The sequence below is a fragment of the Salmo salar genome, chromosome 25 (assembly GCF_965601325.2).
Source record: "Salmo salar chromosome 25, fSalSal1, whole genome shotgun sequence".
Taxonomy (NCBI): Eukaryota; Metazoa; Chordata; class Actinopteri; order Salmoniformes; family Salmonidae; genus Salmo; species Salmo salar.
In genome coordinates, this window is record NC_138315.1 from 3,769,213 (window position 1) to 3,787,551 (window position 18,339).

At 41.4% G+C, this 18,339-nt stretch overlaps 1 protein-coding gene across 1 annotated transcript in view; it reads left to right on the plus strand.

Moving 5' to 3' along the window:
• The window catches only part of LOC106586053 (SLAIN motif-containing protein 1), a 43,116-nt gene extending 27,527 nt beyond the window's left edge, over nucleotides 1–15,589 (plus strand). Inside the window, exons 3-9 of the mRNA XM_014172872.3 lie at nucleotides 459–599; nucleotides 5,029–5,115; nucleotides 5,578–5,727; nucleotides 10,134–10,481; nucleotides 10,792–10,974; nucleotides 11,290–11,605; nucleotides 12,080–15,589. Coding sequence (XP_014028347.2) covers nucleotides 459–599; nucleotides 5,029–5,115; nucleotides 5,578–5,727; nucleotides 10,134–10,481; nucleotides 10,792–10,974; nucleotides 11,290–11,605; nucleotides 12,080–12,155 — 1,301 coding nt within the window. The 3' untranslated portion in view covers nucleotides 12,156–15,589. The remainder of the gene's footprint in view (nucleotides 1–458; nucleotides 600–5,028; nucleotides 5,116–5,577; nucleotides 5,728–10,133; nucleotides 10,482–10,791; nucleotides 10,975–11,289; nucleotides 11,606–12,079) is intronic.
• Nucleotides 15,590–18,339: the final 2,750 nt, after the last annotated feature.

The following is an 18,339-nucleotide window of genomic DNA, read 5'->3' on the forward strand; positions in this document are numbered from 1 at the left end:
ACTTCTCTCTACTTGACAAAATGTATCAATTTTACATTTTGATAATGAGTCGAATATTATACAACCCAGGTTTTTCAGCTGTGCATTGTGCAGTACACTGTAATTCCAAATAGTTGCACATAGAGTGACTATATCCACTTTGTCCTATGGAACATAAAGGATGATAATGTAGTATTTACAGCCACATCCATGTATGATTTGACCTTCCAACATAATTGATGTCAATTGATACATTTATGATGTAAAAATATATTATTAAAAAACTAGACACTATAAAGTTAAAACATGTCAAAAGTATTGTGAATATTGCATTTTGCATTTGGTGCAGTGAACAAGTGACTTTGGGAATTGGTTTGTTGTGCTCAGTCAATTGAAAATATGCTCAGAGTGTATGTGTGTGTGTTCTTATTTGTCAGTCTAAGCATTTCAATCTAACCTCCATGTGCTCTTCTCCCCAGGCAAGTGGAGGAGAAGCATCAGCAACTCGTGTCTGGTGTCCTCTGTCCGTCCTTACAGCTCCATCACAGAGTGGATCTCTCCCCTCAACTGCCCCATCCTGCCTTACACTAAACCTGCTGCACTAACCACAGAGTCCACAGGTAACATATCCTGCACTGTGGCCAGCACTATCAAAGCCTACAACATGAACTGACACACTTAATTTTCTCACCACTATCCAACCAGAATAGACAGAGTGGTGAACATTTGATTGATTGTTTGTCCATAAACGTGTATTTTATTTCTCTCATATTATTATTCACACCTTACAGTTAGTCACTCGCTGGTGCATGATTCACTCACCCACTCACTCACTGATTAACTACTCATGGTGGGATTGTGATAACATACAGAAACTCAAGTCCTTTTGTTCACCTGACCTAGAATACCTCACAATCAAATGCCGACCATATTACCTCCCGAGAAAATTCTCTTCGGTTATAGTCACAGCTGTGTATATTCCCCCTCAAGCCAATACCATGGCAGCCCTCAAGGAACTATACTGAGCTTTGTGCAAACTGGAAACCACATACCCTGAGGCCGCATTTATTGTAGCTGGGTTTTTAACAAAGCAAATTTCTATCAACACATTGACTGTAGAACTCACGCTGCTAAAATACTCAACCACTGCTACTCCCCCTTCCAGGATGCCTACAAGGCCCTCCCCCACTCTCCCTTTGGCAAATCAGATCATGACTACATTTTGCTCCTCCCTTCCTATAGGAAGAAACTCAAACAGGGTGTCACGTGTGCTCCCTCTCCGTCCTCTAGGCCACCAGTCTTCTCGTCACGGCGCACACCTGTCACCATCTTAAGCGTAATTGCGCATTATGACACTCACCTGAACTCCATTACCTCCTTGATTACCTGCCCTATATTTGTCACTCCATTTGGTTCCTTCCCCAGTCGTCATTGTATGTGTATCTGTTTCATGTCGGTGCGCTGTTTGTTTAATTTATTAAATGTTTTCACTCCCAGAACTTGCAGTGTACACCATTACACAGGAAGTACCTGTGCTAAGGTCTATTCAACATGTTCTGGGTAGCCTCTGAGAATAACATTGATGTATACACAGACACGGTGACTGAGTTCATCAAGAAGTGTATAAGGGATGTAGTTCCCAATGGGACTGTTAAAACCTACCCAAACCAGAAACCGTGGGTAGATGGCAGCATTTGTGCAAAACTGAAAGCGCGAACCACCGCATTTAACCATGGAAAGGTGACTGGGAATATGGTTGAATACAAACAGTGTAGTTATTCCCTCCGTAAGGCAATCAAACAGGGAAAACGTCAGTACAGAGATAAAATGGAGTCGGAATTCAACAGCACAGACAAAAGACTATGTGGCAGGGTCTACAGACAATCAGGGATTATAAAGGGAGAACCAGCCACGTTGCGGACACCAACGTCTTGCTCCCGGACAAGCTAAACACCTTCACCAGCTTTGAGGATAACACAGTGCCACAGACGTGGATCGCTCCCAAGGACCGTGGGCTCTCGTTCTCCGTAGCCAACGTGAGTAAGACATTTAAGCGTGTTAACCCTAGCAAGGCTGCAGGCCTAGACGGCATCGCTAGCTGCGTACTCAGAGCATGCACAGACCAGCTGGCTGGAGTGTTTATGGACATATTCAATCTCTCGTTATCCCAATCTGCTGTCCCCACTTGCTTCAAGATGTCCACCATTGTTCCTGTTCCCAAGAAAGCAAAGGTAACTGAACTAAATTACTATTGCCCCGTAGCACTCACTTCTGTTATCATGAAGTGCTTTGAGAGGCTAGTTAAGGATCATATCACCTCTACCTTTCCTGACACCCTAGACCCACTTCAATATGCATAACGCCCCAATAGATCCACAGACGATGCAATCGCCATCGCACTGCTCTATCCCATCTGGACAAGAGGAATCCCTATGTAAGAATGCTGTTCATTGACTATAGCTCAGCCTTCAACACCATAGTACCCTCCAAGCTCATCATTAAGCTTGGGACCCTGGGTCTGAACCCCGCCCTGTGCAACTGGGTCCTGGACTTCCTGATGGGCTGCCACCAGGTGGTGAAAGTAGGAAAAAACACCTCCACTTCGCTGATCCTCAACACAGGGGCCCCACAAGGTTGTGTGCTCAGCCCCCTCTTGTACTCCCTGTTCACCCATGACTGCGTTGCCACGCACGCCTCCAACTCAATCATAAAGTTTGCAGATGACACAACAGTAGTAGGCCTAATTACCAACAATGACCAGACAGCCTACAGGGAGGAGGTGAGGGCCCTGGAGGAGTGGTGCCAGGAAAATAACCTCTCCGTCAACAAAATGAAGGAGCTGTTTTGGACTTCAGGAAACAGCAGAGGTAGCATGCCCCAACTCCACAAGTGAAGGGAAAAGGTGAGAGGAGGAGAGTGCATAGATGCAAGAAGGAATACAACGTGGCAGCTATGAAAGTAGGTGCCCTTAGGTGCCCTTTGTGAACCATTGGAAAACCTCCTTGGTCTTTGTGGTTGAATCTGTGTTTGAAATTCACTGCTTGACTGAGGGACCTTACAGATAATTGTATGTGTTGGGTACAGAGATGGGGAAGTCATTTAAAAATCATGTCAAACACTATTATTGCACAGAGTGAGTCCATGTAACTTATGTAAGCTTCCCTGTGGCTCAGTTGGTAGAGCATGGTGTTTGCAACGCCAGCATGGTGTGTGCAACGCCAGGGTTGTGGGTTCGATTCCCACAGGGGGCCAGTACAAAAAAATATATATAAAAATGAGATGAAATGTATGAATTCACTACTGTAAGTCGCTCTGGATAAGAGCGTCTGCTAAATGACTAAAATGTAAAATGAGGTGGCTTGTTAACCTCTCTGGGCTAGGTGGCACCAAATCGTCCCACCTACGTAACAGCCAGTTGAATCCTGTGGTGCGATTTTCAAATACCTTAGAAATGCTATTACTTCAATTTCTCAAACATATGACTATTTTACAGCTATTTAAAGACAAGACTCTCGTTAATCTAACCACACTGTCCGATTTCAAAAAGGCTTTACAACGAAAGCAAAACATTAGATTATGTCAGCAGAGTACCCAGCCAGAAATAATCAGACACCCATTTTTCAAGCTAGCATATAATGTCACATAAACCCAAACCACAGCTAAATGCAGCACTAACCTTTGATGATCTTCATCAGATGACAACCCTAGGACATTGTTATAAAATACATGCATGTTTTGTTCAATCAAGTTCATATTTATATAAAAAAACAGCTTTTTACATTAGCATGTGACGTTCAGAACTAGCATACCCCCCGCAAACTTCCGGGGAATTTACTAACAATTTACTAAATTACTCACGATAAACGTTCACAAAAAGCATAACAATTATTTTAAGAATTATAGATACAGAACTCCTCTATACACTTGATATGTCCGATTTTAAAATAGCTTTTTGGTGAAAGCACATTTTGCAATATTCTAAGTACATAGCCCAGCCATCACGGGCTAGCTATTTAGACACCCAGCAAGTTTAGCCTTCACCAAAATCAGATTTACTATAACAAAAATGTTATTACCTTTGGTGTTCTTCGTCAGAATGCACTCCCAGGACTTCTACTTCAATAACAAATGTTGGTTTGGTCCCAAATAATCCATCGTTATATCCAAACAGCGGCGTTTTGTTCGTGCGTTCTAGACACTATCCGAAATGGTAAATCAGGGTTACGAGCATGGCGCATTTCGTGACAAAAAATGTCTAAATATTCCATTACCGTACTTCGAAGCATGTCAACCGCTGTTTAAAATCCATTTTTATGCAATTTATCTCGTAAAAAAGCGATAATATTCCGACCGGGAATCTGCGTTTCGGTAAATAGAGGAAAAAAAAGAAAGACGGGGGCGACCAGTGCACGCGCCTAAGCCCACTGTCCCCTGATCGGCGACTTGAGAAAGGCGATAATGTGTTTCAGCCTGGGGCTGGAATGACGACATTCAGCTTTTTCCCGGGCTCTGAGAGCCTTTGGGAGCCGTGGGAAGTGTCACGTTACCGCAGAGATCCTTTGTTTTGGAAAGAGATGTCAAAGAAAGCCAATAAATGGTCAGACAGGCCACTTCCTGTAAAGGAATCTCTCAGGTTTTTGCCTGCCATATGAGTTCTGTTATACTCACAGACACCATTCAAACAGTTTTAGGAACTTTAGGGTGTTTTCCATCCATATCTAATAAGTATATGCATATTCTAGTTACTGGGTAGGAGTAGTAACCAGATTAAATCGGGTACATTTTTTATCCGGCGGTGTAAATACTGCCCCCTAGCCCTAAGAGGTTAAGCATATTTTTACTCCTGAACTTATTTAGACTTGCCAAAACAAAGGTGTTGAATACTTATTGACTCAAACCATTTCAGGTTTTCATTTTTTATTAATTTGTAAACACGTTGGCATTATGGGATATTGTGTGTAGGGGCTAGGTGTTGATTTGGGATAGTGTCAAGGCTTTCTATGGCTCTCCCTCTCTATTTTGAACCCATTTCCTCTTTCTTTTTTCCAGCTCCATTCTCTGCATCCTGCCATCCCCTGCTCCAGCAGCAGACTCTCCCAGGGAGGGGCTCCTGCAGCCTTAACTCGGTTTACCACAGTAAGACTCATCACTGTTATGAAGCATGATGTACCATTGCTGAGTTAAAAGAGGTGAAGACCCATAATTCCATGAGTGATCATGTTGTCCTTGAAAGTAATAACTCGCACAGCAATGCCATCAACTGAAATACATCACACAATTCCAAAAATATTTGTATTCACCTCATATTTTTATTCACATCTTCTTGCACTGAACTATTGTGTTCAGTACACTACAGAAACAGGAAAGGAGCTGCAGTGAATTCATATATTAGCTTTAACAACACATTACTTTACCATACATTACCATCTCATTATCATCTGAAGCTGTGGAAGACCATCATCCAGAACCCTATATCTGTTTGTTTCTTTTATAGCATCTTTGAGATTCTCATTTGAATGAAAAGCACTATATAAAATAAATATATTATTATTCATTACCGTACATTAGCATACATTACCATGTCCTCTGTGGTTGCAGGTGTGAGTCGGCAGCATGCTGCGGTCAGCCCCCAGTCTTCCATGGATAGTGAGGTGGGCACCTCAGAGCTGGTGGATGACACTATATCTATGGGCTATAAACTACAGGACATGACAGACGTACAGGTCATGGCTCGACTGCAGGAGGAGAGTGAGTAGAGTACGCTCTCCTGTTTTTGTAATGATAAATATCTTCATCAGTTGGGAATTGTACAAGTAGAAATGAACAATAAACTCAATAACATTTTGTTTTGGATACACCTTATAAACACGCTAGATGATGTGGAAGGAATATATGTAGCTGTATATGCTAACAATATATTTTCTTCATTGTACTACCATGAAGCATAAATGTGACTGTTACGAATCCCTTTGGCCCTGCAGTCTAGGGGGGGATGGCAACGAGACCGTAACATAAATCATGCAAATTATAATAGTGATAAGAAACAGTGAGAACCAATAACCACAGACAACTACAATCTACCGTCAAACTCTAATGGTTTATTTATAAACACACGATAATGGGGTGTGAGAAAAGGGGCTGAGCTGGACCCAAGCAAAGAAACAATAATCCAAAAACACCCCTAAACTAGACTAGCCTACCTCAATAACAGCTAGCTAACTAACCAAAAATACAGTGGGTGTTCCGCCCAGTTCTAACTAGGGTACTTAGACAAAGTATTCCTACGGGTAATGTATGCCCATGGGCGACTTGTCTTGGTACCCCCTTTTCCCACCAAACAAACAGTCAAACAACAAAACTCACAGGATTACCGGACAAATGTGACATGCAGTTGCAAAAACAAAAGAGATCAATACACACACAGAGAGAGAGAGAGAGAGAGAGAGAGAGAGAGAGAGAGAGAGAGAGAGAGAGAGAGAGAGAGAGAGAGAGAGAGAGAGAGAGAGAGAGAGAGAGAGAGAGAGAGAGAGAGAGAGAGAGAGAGAGAGAGAGAGAGAGAGAATGAAAATAAACACAAAGATTGATCTGGGGAGAAAACAACTGACTGGGTTTTTAAACCAAGGGAAAGGGGCTGTGATAGGTTGAGGGAAAAGGAACAGGTGTCTTCTGGTGGGGACTGATTGGGGAGTGATGATTGTCACCTGTGAGGGGAAAAGGAGAGAGAAGAAACACACACCGGATACATACACAGGATACTTGTATCCGTAAAAGTGACCGACCGGCTCGATCTTATGTAGCAAAATTTCAAATTATGTTTTTTACATTGGATAAAAGTAGAAACTCAGAGCTAGAAAGTTGTATATCCTACACTACAGCTGAGGAACAATGGGAAAGTAATTCTGCTTTGAAAGTTGATCAATTTGTAACCCCACTTTTGAAAAAATGGCCCTTGAATGTTTTGGTACACCTACTGGAGAGCTCTTCTTTGGCTACACCCATCCAGCATCGTTCACACCCTCCCCCCATTCAAGCCCCACCCATCTCTTTAAGAATTCACATGTGAGGCCATGTGTTAAACAGAGTGAGTATGGTAGTGTATGTTTGAATACAGTTGTTGCATCATGAGCATTCTACTGTCTTCCGACATCAAACTTGTCGTTGTCATTATGAAAAAGTATAAACACAAAAACGACAGGCTGCATGACATCAGCAGCCTGGTTAAAAATGTATTTAGTGTATGTCAATCTAGCATACCATGCAACTAAAAACAACTTTCTAAACAAAGTTTTGGTTCCTCTCTAGCTTTTTTGCTAGCTAGCTAACGTTAAGTTAGCTGGCTAGCCAGTTCCAATAATGACCATATAATAAATGGTGCATTCACAAAGTATTCAGACCCCTTTATTTTTTTTCTTATCGTCTACACACAATAGCCCATAATGACAAAACAAAAACTGTTTTTTAGAAACTTTTGCAAGTGTATTAAAAATAAAAAACTGATATCATAATTACACAAGTATTCAGACTTTACTCAGTACTTTGTTGAAGCACCTTTGGCAGCGATTACAGCCTTGAGTCTTCTTGGGTATGACGCTACAAGCTTGGCACACCTGTATTTGGGAAGTTTCTTCAATTTTTTTCTGCAGATCCTCTCAAGCTCTGTCAGGTTGGCTGGGGAGCGTCGCGGCACAGCTATTTTCAGGTCTCTCCAGAGATGTTCGATCAGGTTCAAGTCCGGGCTCTGGCTGGGCCACTCAAGGACATTCAGAGACTTGTCCCTAAGCCACTCCTGCGTTGTCTTGGCTGTGTGCTTAAGGTCAATGTCCTGTTTTAAGGTGAACCTTTGCTCCAGTCTGAAGTCCTGAGTGCTCTAGAGCAGGTTTTCTTTAAGGATCTCTCTGTACTTTGCTCTGGTCATCTTTCCCTCGATCCTGACTAGTCTCCCAGTCCCTGCCGCTGAAAAACATCCCCATGGCACGATGCTGCCAACACCATGGTCAGGTTTCCTCCAGACGTGACACTTGGCATTCAGGCAAACAATTCAATCTTGATTTCATCAGACCAGAGAATCTTGTTTCTCATGGTCTGAGAGTCATTTAGGGGCCTTTTGGCAAACTACAAGCGGGCTGTCATGTGCCTTTTACTGAAGAGTGGCTTCCGTCTGGCCACTCTACCATAAAGGCCTGATTGGCGGAGTGCTGCAGAGATGGTTGTCCTTCTGGAAGTTTCTCCCATCTCCACAGAGATGGGAGTGAGCATCGGTTTCTTGGTGACCATCGGTTTCAGAGTGACCATCGGTTTCTTGGTCACCTCCCTGACCGAGGCCCTTCTCCCCCGATTGCTCAGTTTAAGTGGGCGGCCAGCTCTAGGAAGAGTCTTGGTGGTTTCAAACTTCAATTTAAGAATGATGGAGGCCACTGGGTTCTTTGGGACCTTCATTGCTGCAGAATGTTTTTTGTATCCTTCCCCAGATTTTGTACCTCGACACAATCCTGTCTCAGAGCTCTACGGACAATTCCTTCGACCTCATGGCTTGGTTTTTACTCTGACATGCACTGTTGACCGTGGGACCTTATATAGACAGGTGTGTGCCTTTCCAAATCATGTCCAATCAATTGAATTTACCACAGTGTAGACTCCAATCAAGTTGTAGAAACAATCCAAGGATGATCAGTGGAAACAGGATGCACCTGAGCTCAATGTCTAGTCTCAGAGCAAATGGTCTGAATACTTATATAAATAAGGTATTTCTGTTTTTTATTTTGAATAAATGTTCAAAAATTCTGAACCTGTTTTCACTTTGTCATTATGGGATACTGTGTGTAGATTGAGAACATTTTTATAATTTAATACATTTTAGAATAAGGCTGTAACGTAACAAATTGTGGAAAAAGTCAAGCAGTCTGAATACTTTCCGAAATGCACTGTAGCTGACAACGTCTTAACTTTAGCTAATTTGTATTCATTATTAAAGGAAAATAAACTCACAACAAGATCATTGTTTACAAGTTAATGGTGAGCTAATTACAGAAAATAGCTTAAGGTTGTGAGTGTGACGAGATAAAAGCAAGGCATTCTACCAGAGAATTTTAGATCTTGGACACTGTCTCGTTGGCCTAACGCAGGGGTCTCCAACCCTGTTCCTGGAGTGCTACCATCCAGTAGGTTTTCGCTCCAACGCCAGTTGTAACTAACCTGGTTAACCTTATCAACCTGGTAATTATTAGAATCAGGTGTGCTAGGAAAGGGTTGGAGTGAAAACCTACAGGATGGTAGCTCTTCAGGAAGAGGGTTGGAGAGCCCTGGCCTAAAGTTATATCCTAATTTGACTTTGGTGCAGGTGTTCTTCATGTTGTTCTTTACATTACAGTCTATGGTAAACACACAGTATATCAAATAAAATCAATGTTTATTTGTAACATGCACAGGATACAGAATGTGTAAACGGTACAGCGAAATGGTTACTTGCATAGTGAAGTCTTTTGTTTAGAGATGTAGCTAGATAAACAATTAACCATAATCCCAAATCATAAAATTACTACCCTGCATGAATCTATAGGTAGTGAAAGCTAACCAACAAGATTCAATGTAAACTAGCTAGCTAACATTAGGCTATAACTAGCAATGCAAATGGATCGGCGTTGCAAATAATATTACTACACAGAGTAATCTGGAGACAGGTGTTCTCTTTTTGACTCCCTCCGCATATTTGCAATCAAACGTCTTAGCTATCATACACTGCTTCCAACGGGCATTCCACTGATTTCAAAACTCGCTCTGCCAGAAAGTGGAGAGTATTAGCAATACTTTTGCAGTTCTCCTTGATATCTTTCAAAAAAGCAGCGTTAGAAAAGATTACCTACACATACTGACCAGCTCATGTTATAGACAGAAGCGTGCTACATGGCTGACCAATCCGAACTCATCTCTTGGCATGTCTGGCCCATCCATTATCTCAGCGAATCGTGGCTAGAGGGAAGGTTCCTATTGTTTTCCGTGGCTAAATCAACTACGCTCTTCATTTAACAATTATATTCATATTTACAGGTGGCATACATGTTTGTTATCAAGGAACATGAAGGTTACAATAAAGAAAACCCTTGAATGAGTAGGTGTGCCCAAACTTTTGAGTGGTACTGTATGTCTTCCTTCATCAGGCCTGCGTCAGGAGTATGCCACTACCTCTTCTTCGACCACGGCCAGCCATCGCAGCTCCAGCTTCTCACTCCGGTGCAGCGAGATGGACCTGGAAGAGGAAGAGGAGGATGAGGAGGGCTACAACCAGCTCCCTCCGCCCCAGCCTCGGCTGCTACGGACCGGGTCCATGCAGTGGGGCAGCCTGTCTCACTCACACACCTTCTCCAGTATCTCCAGTATCAGGGAGTGCAGCAGACGCAGCACCTCCACCCCTCAGTACTCCCTCAGTGGGCTGTCCCAGTACCAGCAGCAATTCTCCGGACCCTCCAGACTCATCGCGGACACATATGGATACAGGTCCAGCACAGGTCAGTCTAGAGCTGGGGTGTTCCATCCTGGTAGACCCACAGAGTATGCAGGCTTTTGTTCTGGCTCAATGCCAACACATCTGATTCAACTGATCAGCTGATCATCAGGCCTTGAGTAGTTGAATTGTGTTGGTACTGAGCTGGAACAAAAGCCTGCACACCCTGTTGATCTCCAGGACCAGGACTGAAGAACACTGGCCTAAACGAAGAGTAATACATTTCATGCATGTCTTCCAGGTTTGATTGCAATGGATTTTTAACTTCCCTCGTTTGACTGTGGACGTTTGATTGTGTCTCCATGGTTACGTAGACAAGCTGCGGAGAAGCATGCCCAACCTGATCCGAGCTCCCAGCATGCATTGCGATCCCAGTGTTGTTCCAAGCCTGGTGTCTCCTGTCAATCACTCATCTGGCCCCTCCTCCCTGCCAATAACCATGCGGAACAGCCAGAGCTTCGACTCGTCCAATGGGCTTGCACGACTTCAGTCCTCCAGTAAGATCCCTCCCATTTTGGTCTACCATCAGTCGTATCAGTACAGGAATCCTGCACACTGCCTTGCCCTTTATTTTGATTTATTGTTTTCCACCTCCTCTTACAGAGTTAACATTTTTTTGATACCTGTTATGTATAAAATATGTTGATTCTTTACACAATGACTTAACAGAAAAGGAACATTCCGCACACTGTGCTTGCCAGTATCACCTGTTTATTTAAGCCTATTTCATTTAAGCTCATGACACCCCACATTCTTGGGTTAGAATAGTTTGATGACTGACTAACCCTTCTTTCCTTTTCCTCTGCCTTCAGTTCCCTCCACCGGCCAGCTCAGCCAGCGGTTCCAGAGTGTGGGAAACTTCCGCACAACCCCCCGACACCCTGTCAAGGCCACAGCCTATGTCAGCCCCACGGTCCAACAGGGTCCCTTCTCCTCCTCCAAAACCCTCTCTACCTCTGCCATTCTTCACAACATCCCCAGCAGTGCACCCCAGGCCCTCAAAGTCACCATCCCCAGTGGTGTCCCCCAGCCCTCCTCCACCCCCCGTAGTGCTTTACCACGACCCGCCTCCTTCACAGGGACCGGTGGCACCCCTCGCCCCAGCAAGATTGCCCAGCCCACACACAGGTAAATAGGGTCATTCGGACTAAGGGTGAAAAGATGCCTGTCTTTTATACTTTCCAAATTAACATTATCGTGCTATAAAAAATAATATGATTATAGATTACCTACTGTATGTTATCCATGATATTATATAATATTACCTTCAGTTGGTTATTGTAGCCTCAAGAATGTGGGTACTTTATCGAGCGTCATGTTAAATAGAAAAGTATGAGAGGAAGCAGTATTTCTATAATATGTTGTTGTTGTTACAGTTTATATGAAGGGTACCTACATAAGAACTTCATAACCAATACAAAACACGTTCATTAGCAGTGCAAAATAACCTCATACGATTGGGTCTAAATTTATGACTCAACTCTCCCATTTCATCCTGAGTGACTGTATCTTTGAAGCTCTCTCTCTATATAAATATATCTCCCTCCCTCCCTATCTCTCTATCTATTACTCTCTCTCTCGACCCCTCTCACTTTCTTGCAGTCTATTGACCCCACCAAAGAGCCTGGCTGCACTAAGCGCCCTGAGAGACAGCAGCTGGAAGGATGGCTGCTACTGAACCCGTGATGTTGTATAACACCTCATCATTCATTGGGTTACTGTAAAATCTATGTTCTGAAACAAGGCCTGAGGCCATGGATCATTCATATGGGCCATATGAGTCGCAGCTTAAAGGGATACAGTGCACTTACAAAGTATTCACACCCCTTGACTTTCTCCACATTTTGTTGTGTTACAGCCTGAATTTAAAATTGATTAAAATTTGATTTCTTTTGTCACTGGCCCATAATGTCAAAGTGGAATTATGTTTTGACGTTTCTTTTTTTTTTTTTTTACAAATGAATTAAAAATGAAAAGCTGAAATGTCTGGAGCCAATAAGTACTCAACCCTTTGTTATGGCAAGACTAAATAAGTTTGGAAGTAAAATGTGTTTAACAAGTCACATAATAAGTTGCATGGACTCCCTCTGTCTGCAATAATATTGTTTAACATTATTTTTGAATGACTACCTCATCTCTGTACCCCACACATACAATTATCTGTAAGGTCCCTCAGTCGAGCAGTGAATTTCAAACACATATTCATCCACAAAGACCAGGAAGGTGTTACAATGCCTAGCAAAGAAAGGCACCTATGGTAGATGAAAAAATAAAAAGAAGCAATTAAATATCCCTTTAATAACCTGTCTGGGCGAGTCAACAGCCAGCGTGGCGCAAAATACAAATACCAAAAAAATGCTATAACTTAAATTTCTCAAACATATGACTATTTTACACCATTTTAAAGACAAGACTCTCGTTAATCTAACCACATTGTCCGATTTCAAAAAGGCTTTACAGCGAAAGCAAAACATTAGATTATGTCAGGAGAGTACCCTGCCAAAAATAATCACACAGCCATTTTCAAAGCAAGCATATATGTCACAAAAACCAAAACCACAGCTAAATGCAGCACTAACCTTTGATGATCTTCATCAGATGACACTCCTAGGACATCATGTTATACAATACATGCATGTTTTGTTCAATCAAGTTCATATTTATATCAAAAACCAGCTTTTTACATTAGCATGTGATGTTCAGAACTAGCATACCCACCGCAAACTTCCGGTGAATTTACTACATTACTCACGATAAACGTTCACAAAAAACATAACAATTATTTTAAGAATTATAGATACAGAACTCCTTTATGCAATCGCGGTGTCAGATTTTAAAATAGCTTTTCGGCGAAAGCACATTTTGCAATATTCTGAGTAGATAGTTCGGCCATCACAGGCTAGCTAATTTGACACCCACCAAGTTTGGGACAACCTAAACTCAGAATTTATATTAGAAAAATTGGATTACCTTTGCTGTTCTTCGTCAGAATGCACTCCAAGGACTTCAACTTCAACAACAAATGTTGTTTTGGTTCCAAATAATCCATAGTTATATTCAAATAGTTCCGTTTTGTTTGTTCGTGCGTTCAGGTCACTATCCGAAGGGTGACACGCGAGCGCATTTCGTGACAAAAAATGTCCAAATTTTCCATTACCGTACTTCGAAGCATGTCAAACGCCATTTAAAATCAATTTGTATGCTATTTTTCTCGTAAAATAGCGATAATATTCCAATCGGGCGACGTTGTATTCATTCAAAGGCTGAAAGAAAAAAAATTGAGAATTCTCATGAACGCGCATCTCCAGTGTCACTGTCCCCAGCCAGACCACTCACAAAATCTCCTGCTGTTCTTCGCCCAGAGATAGGAGACACGTCATTCCACTTTCTGGCGCCTTCTGAGAGCCAATGGAAGCCGTAGAAAATGTCACGTTACAGCAGAGATGCTGTATTTTCGATAGAGATGCAACAGAAGGACAAGAAATTGTCAGACAGGGCACTTCCTGTATGGAATCTTCTCAGGTTTTGGCCTGCCATATGAGTTCTGTTATACTCACAGACACCATTCAAACAGTTTTAGAAACTTTAGAGTGTTTTCTATCCAGATCTACTAATTATATGCATATTCTCGTTTCTGGGCAAGAGTAGTAACCAGTTTAAATCGGGTACGTTTTTTATCCGGCCGTGCAAATACTGCCCCCTAGCCCCAACAGGTTAAGCATGGTGAAGTTATTCATTAAACTTTGGATGGTTTATCAATACACCCAGTCACGATAAAGATACCAGCGTCCTTTCTAACTCAGTTTCCGGAGAGGAAGGTAACCGCTCAGGGATTTCACCATGAGGTTAATCAATGGTGACTTTAAAAGAGTTACCGAGTTAAATGGCTGTGATAGGAGAAAACTGAGGATGGATCAACAATATTGTAGTTACTCCACAATACTAACCTAATTGACAGAGCAAAAAGAAGGAACCCTGTACAGAATTAAAACAATTCCAAAACATGCATCCTATTTGCAACAAAGCACTAAAGTAATATTGCAAAAAATGTGGCAAAGCAATTCACTTTTTGTCCTGAATACAAAGTGTTATGTTTGGGGCATATCCAATACAACACATTACTGAGTACCACTCTCCATATTTTCAAGCAGAGTGGTGTCTGCATCATGTTATGGGTATGCTTGTAATAGTTAAGGACTGGGGAGTTTTTCTGGATAAAAAAGAAATGGAACCGAGCTAAGCACAGGCAAAATCCTAGAGGAAACCCTGTTTCAGTCTGCTTTCCACCAGACACTGCGAGATGAATTCACCTTTCAGCAGGACAATAACCTGAAACACAAGATCAACTCTACATTGGAGTTGCTTACCAAGAAGACAGTGAATTTCCTGAGTGGCCGAGTTACAGTTTTGACTTAAATCTACCTGAAAATCTATGGCAAATGGTTGTCTAACAATGATCAACAATGATCAACAACCATTTTGACAGATCTTGAAGAATTGAAAATAATAATGGGCAAATGTTGCACAAATGTTGCACAATCCAGGTGTGGAAAGTGCTTAGAGACTTACCCAGAAAGACTCACAGCTGTAATCGCTGCCAAAGGTGCTTCTACAAAGTGTTGACTCAGGGGTGTAAATGAGATATCTGTATTTCATTTTCAATACATTTGAAAAAATGGCTAAAAACATGTTTTCACTTTGTCATTATGGGGTATTGTGTGTAGTTGGGTAAGGATAAAATAGAAAGGGTATGAATACTTTCTGAAGGCACTTTAGTTTTAGGTTTTCCCTGACGTTCGTAGAGATTGCATTCACAGTACACTCAAAAATGTTATCTATAGTAGAACCTGTCCCCATAGAATAACCCTTTGAAGAACACTTTTCTTGTTCCAGGTGGAACCCTCTTGGGTTCCATTTAGAACCCTTTCCACAGAGGGCTCTACATGGAACCCAAATGGGTTCTACCTGGAACCAAAAAGGGTTCTGCTATTGGGACAGCCGAAGAATCCTTTTGGAACTCTTTTTTCTAAGAGTGTACACGTAAATTACCTTTGAAAGTCAAGTCAGTGTGCTTGTCGATAATGCACATTTCATTAAATCCCGGCCTTGGAATCATTGTTCTAGAAAACTGAGACTACTCTTGGGGACTGAGGAGAGATTGAAACAGCAGAATCTAATGTACTTGTTGTGTAGTAGAACGTTCAAGAGGATACAAGTGGAAGACACTATTACAAGAGGGCAATATGGTGATAATCAATGATCTTCATTGACCAATGGTATTTGCTGGTCTGAGTTGGCAGTATAAGTTGCAATAGATAGAGCCACAAAACTCTCATTCATGTGATTGAATCCATCTCCAGCCAAAATGTCAGCAAGGCCAGTATTCTTATATTGGTTTTTAGTCCTGGTTGGATACAAGCAAGAACTTTGGAACAAACATTCCTCAGGTGAAAAAAATGTTAGAAGTGGTGCCAAAAAGTTGTCCTATTATGTGCCATAGGGCGATATTTATGTGCAGTCCACCAAACATTGCTCAAAAAAGGGTTCATCATAGACCATCAAAGGTTTTGGGCCAGAAGTGAGATGTTGTGTGATCTGCTTTTGGATTTCCATGCCATGTTTGACCATGGTGAAACTTGCTGCTTCATAATGGCGGCCATATCATTACAGGAATATTGGTTTTGAGGAAAAATCCTGTGTGGCCTAAAAGCATAATTGCAAAAGTAGGGGCGAGACAAGCATTATCTACTGAGAAACCTTTGATGGGACAAAGTACCATTGTTTCTGTGACTGGGCCCTGTCTACTATGTTAGAGTAGACCAGTTTAAGGTAATACTTAGGGTAAATTACACATGATCTCAATCAATTAGCTACACATTGTATGTTCTCAGTAGATAAGCTACATAATGCATACATAATCTAAGGTGTGTGTGCAATTAAGTTTGATAAAATTGCCCTTTAAAGACATCTCTAAGGTTATTAACCTCTCTTGGGGAGGTGGGACGCTACCCACGGTTCACACTATTCAACAGCCAGTGAAAAATCAGAGCGCCAAATTCAAAACCACAAAATGTCATAATTCAAAGTTCTCAAACATACGACTATTTCACACCATTTTAACTATTTCACACCATTTTAAAGATACACGTCTCCTTAATGTAACCACATTGTCCGATTTCAAAAAGGCTTTATGGCAAAAGCATAAAGTTAGATTATGTTAGGACAGTTCCAACACAAGAAAAACCACACAGCCATTTTCCTAGCAAGGACAGACATCACAAAAAAACAGAAAACCAGCTAAAATTATGCACTAACCTTTGATTATCTTCATCCGATGACACTCCTAGGACATGATGTTACACAATACATGCATTTTTTGTTTGATCAAGTTCATATTTATATCCAAAAACAGCATTTTACATTGCTGCGTGATGTTCAGAAAATATTTTGCCTCCAATACTGCTGGTGAATCAGCACAACAATTTACAATAATACTCATCATAAATGTTGATAAAATATTAAACTGTTATTCAAAGAATTATAGATGAACATCTCCTTTATGCAACCGCTGTGACAGATTTAAAAAAAGCTTCACGGGGAAAGCACACTTTGCAATAATCTGAGTACTGCGCTCAGAAAAAGACATCAAGCAATACAGATAGCTGCCATTTTGGAGTCATCTAAAATCATAAATAGCATTAGAAATATTCACTTACCTTTGATGATCTTCATCAGAAGGCACTTCCAGGAATCCCAGGTCCACAATAAATGTTGTTTTGTTCGATAAAGTCCATAATTTATGTCCAAATATCTCCTTGTTGTTTGCACGTTCAGTAAGCTACTCCAAATGTAGGAAGCGCAGCCAAAATGTCACGACGAAAAGTTAAAAAAAAGTTATATTTACGTTCGTTGAAACATGTCAAACGTTGTATAGCATCAATCTTTAGGGCCTTTTTAACGTAACACTTCAATAATATTCCAACCGGACGATTCCAATGTCTTGAAAAACGTTTTGGAACACAGCTGCCTCCTCATGTGAGTGCACGCCACAAAACTCATGTCACCAACTCCCCGGCCTTCTTGTTCGCTCTCTGTTCACTGCAAAAGCCTGAAACAAGGTTCTAAAGACTGTTGACATCTAGTGGAAGCCTTAGGAAGTGCAAAATGAACCCTAAGTCACTGTGTTAGATAGGCAAAGACTTGAATAGACTACCAGCTTCAGATTTCCCACTTCCTGGTAGGATTTTTCTCAGGTTTTTGCCTGCCATATGAGTTATGTTATACTCACAGACATCATTCAAACAGTTTTAGAAGCTTCAGAGTATTTTCTATGCAAATCTACTAATAATATGCATATTCTATTTCCTGGGCCCGAGTAGTAGGCCGTTTAATTTGGGTACGTTTTTCATCCTGCCGTGAAAATACTGCCCCCTACCCAAGTTAATGTAGTAGTTCACCAAAATCTGAGTGGTTTACAGGTTGATTTCTGGTGTTTCCAGGTCATTTCTGACACTTTAGGCAGGTTACTTATGAAATATAATGGCATATTATTGAAGGTTGGTCCACTAACAAATACATAATATATATGTTTTATATATAGCACTGAAAATCCAAGAGTAATATTACCTTTATAATCTCTGATTCAGTTTTGGCCATATTGGATTATGTAAAAAATAAATTAATAGGAGGTGCCATTCCCACATTTTTGGGCACCCCTTCTAATATAAATGTATACATCCCAAAGAACGTCTACCAAATCTAGACATTTGTATCCAATACATCACAATAAAAAATAAAATAATCTTTGACGCTAAGGCCCATGACTAGTTCTATGAAATCATGGTACTGTATTGAATTAGGCA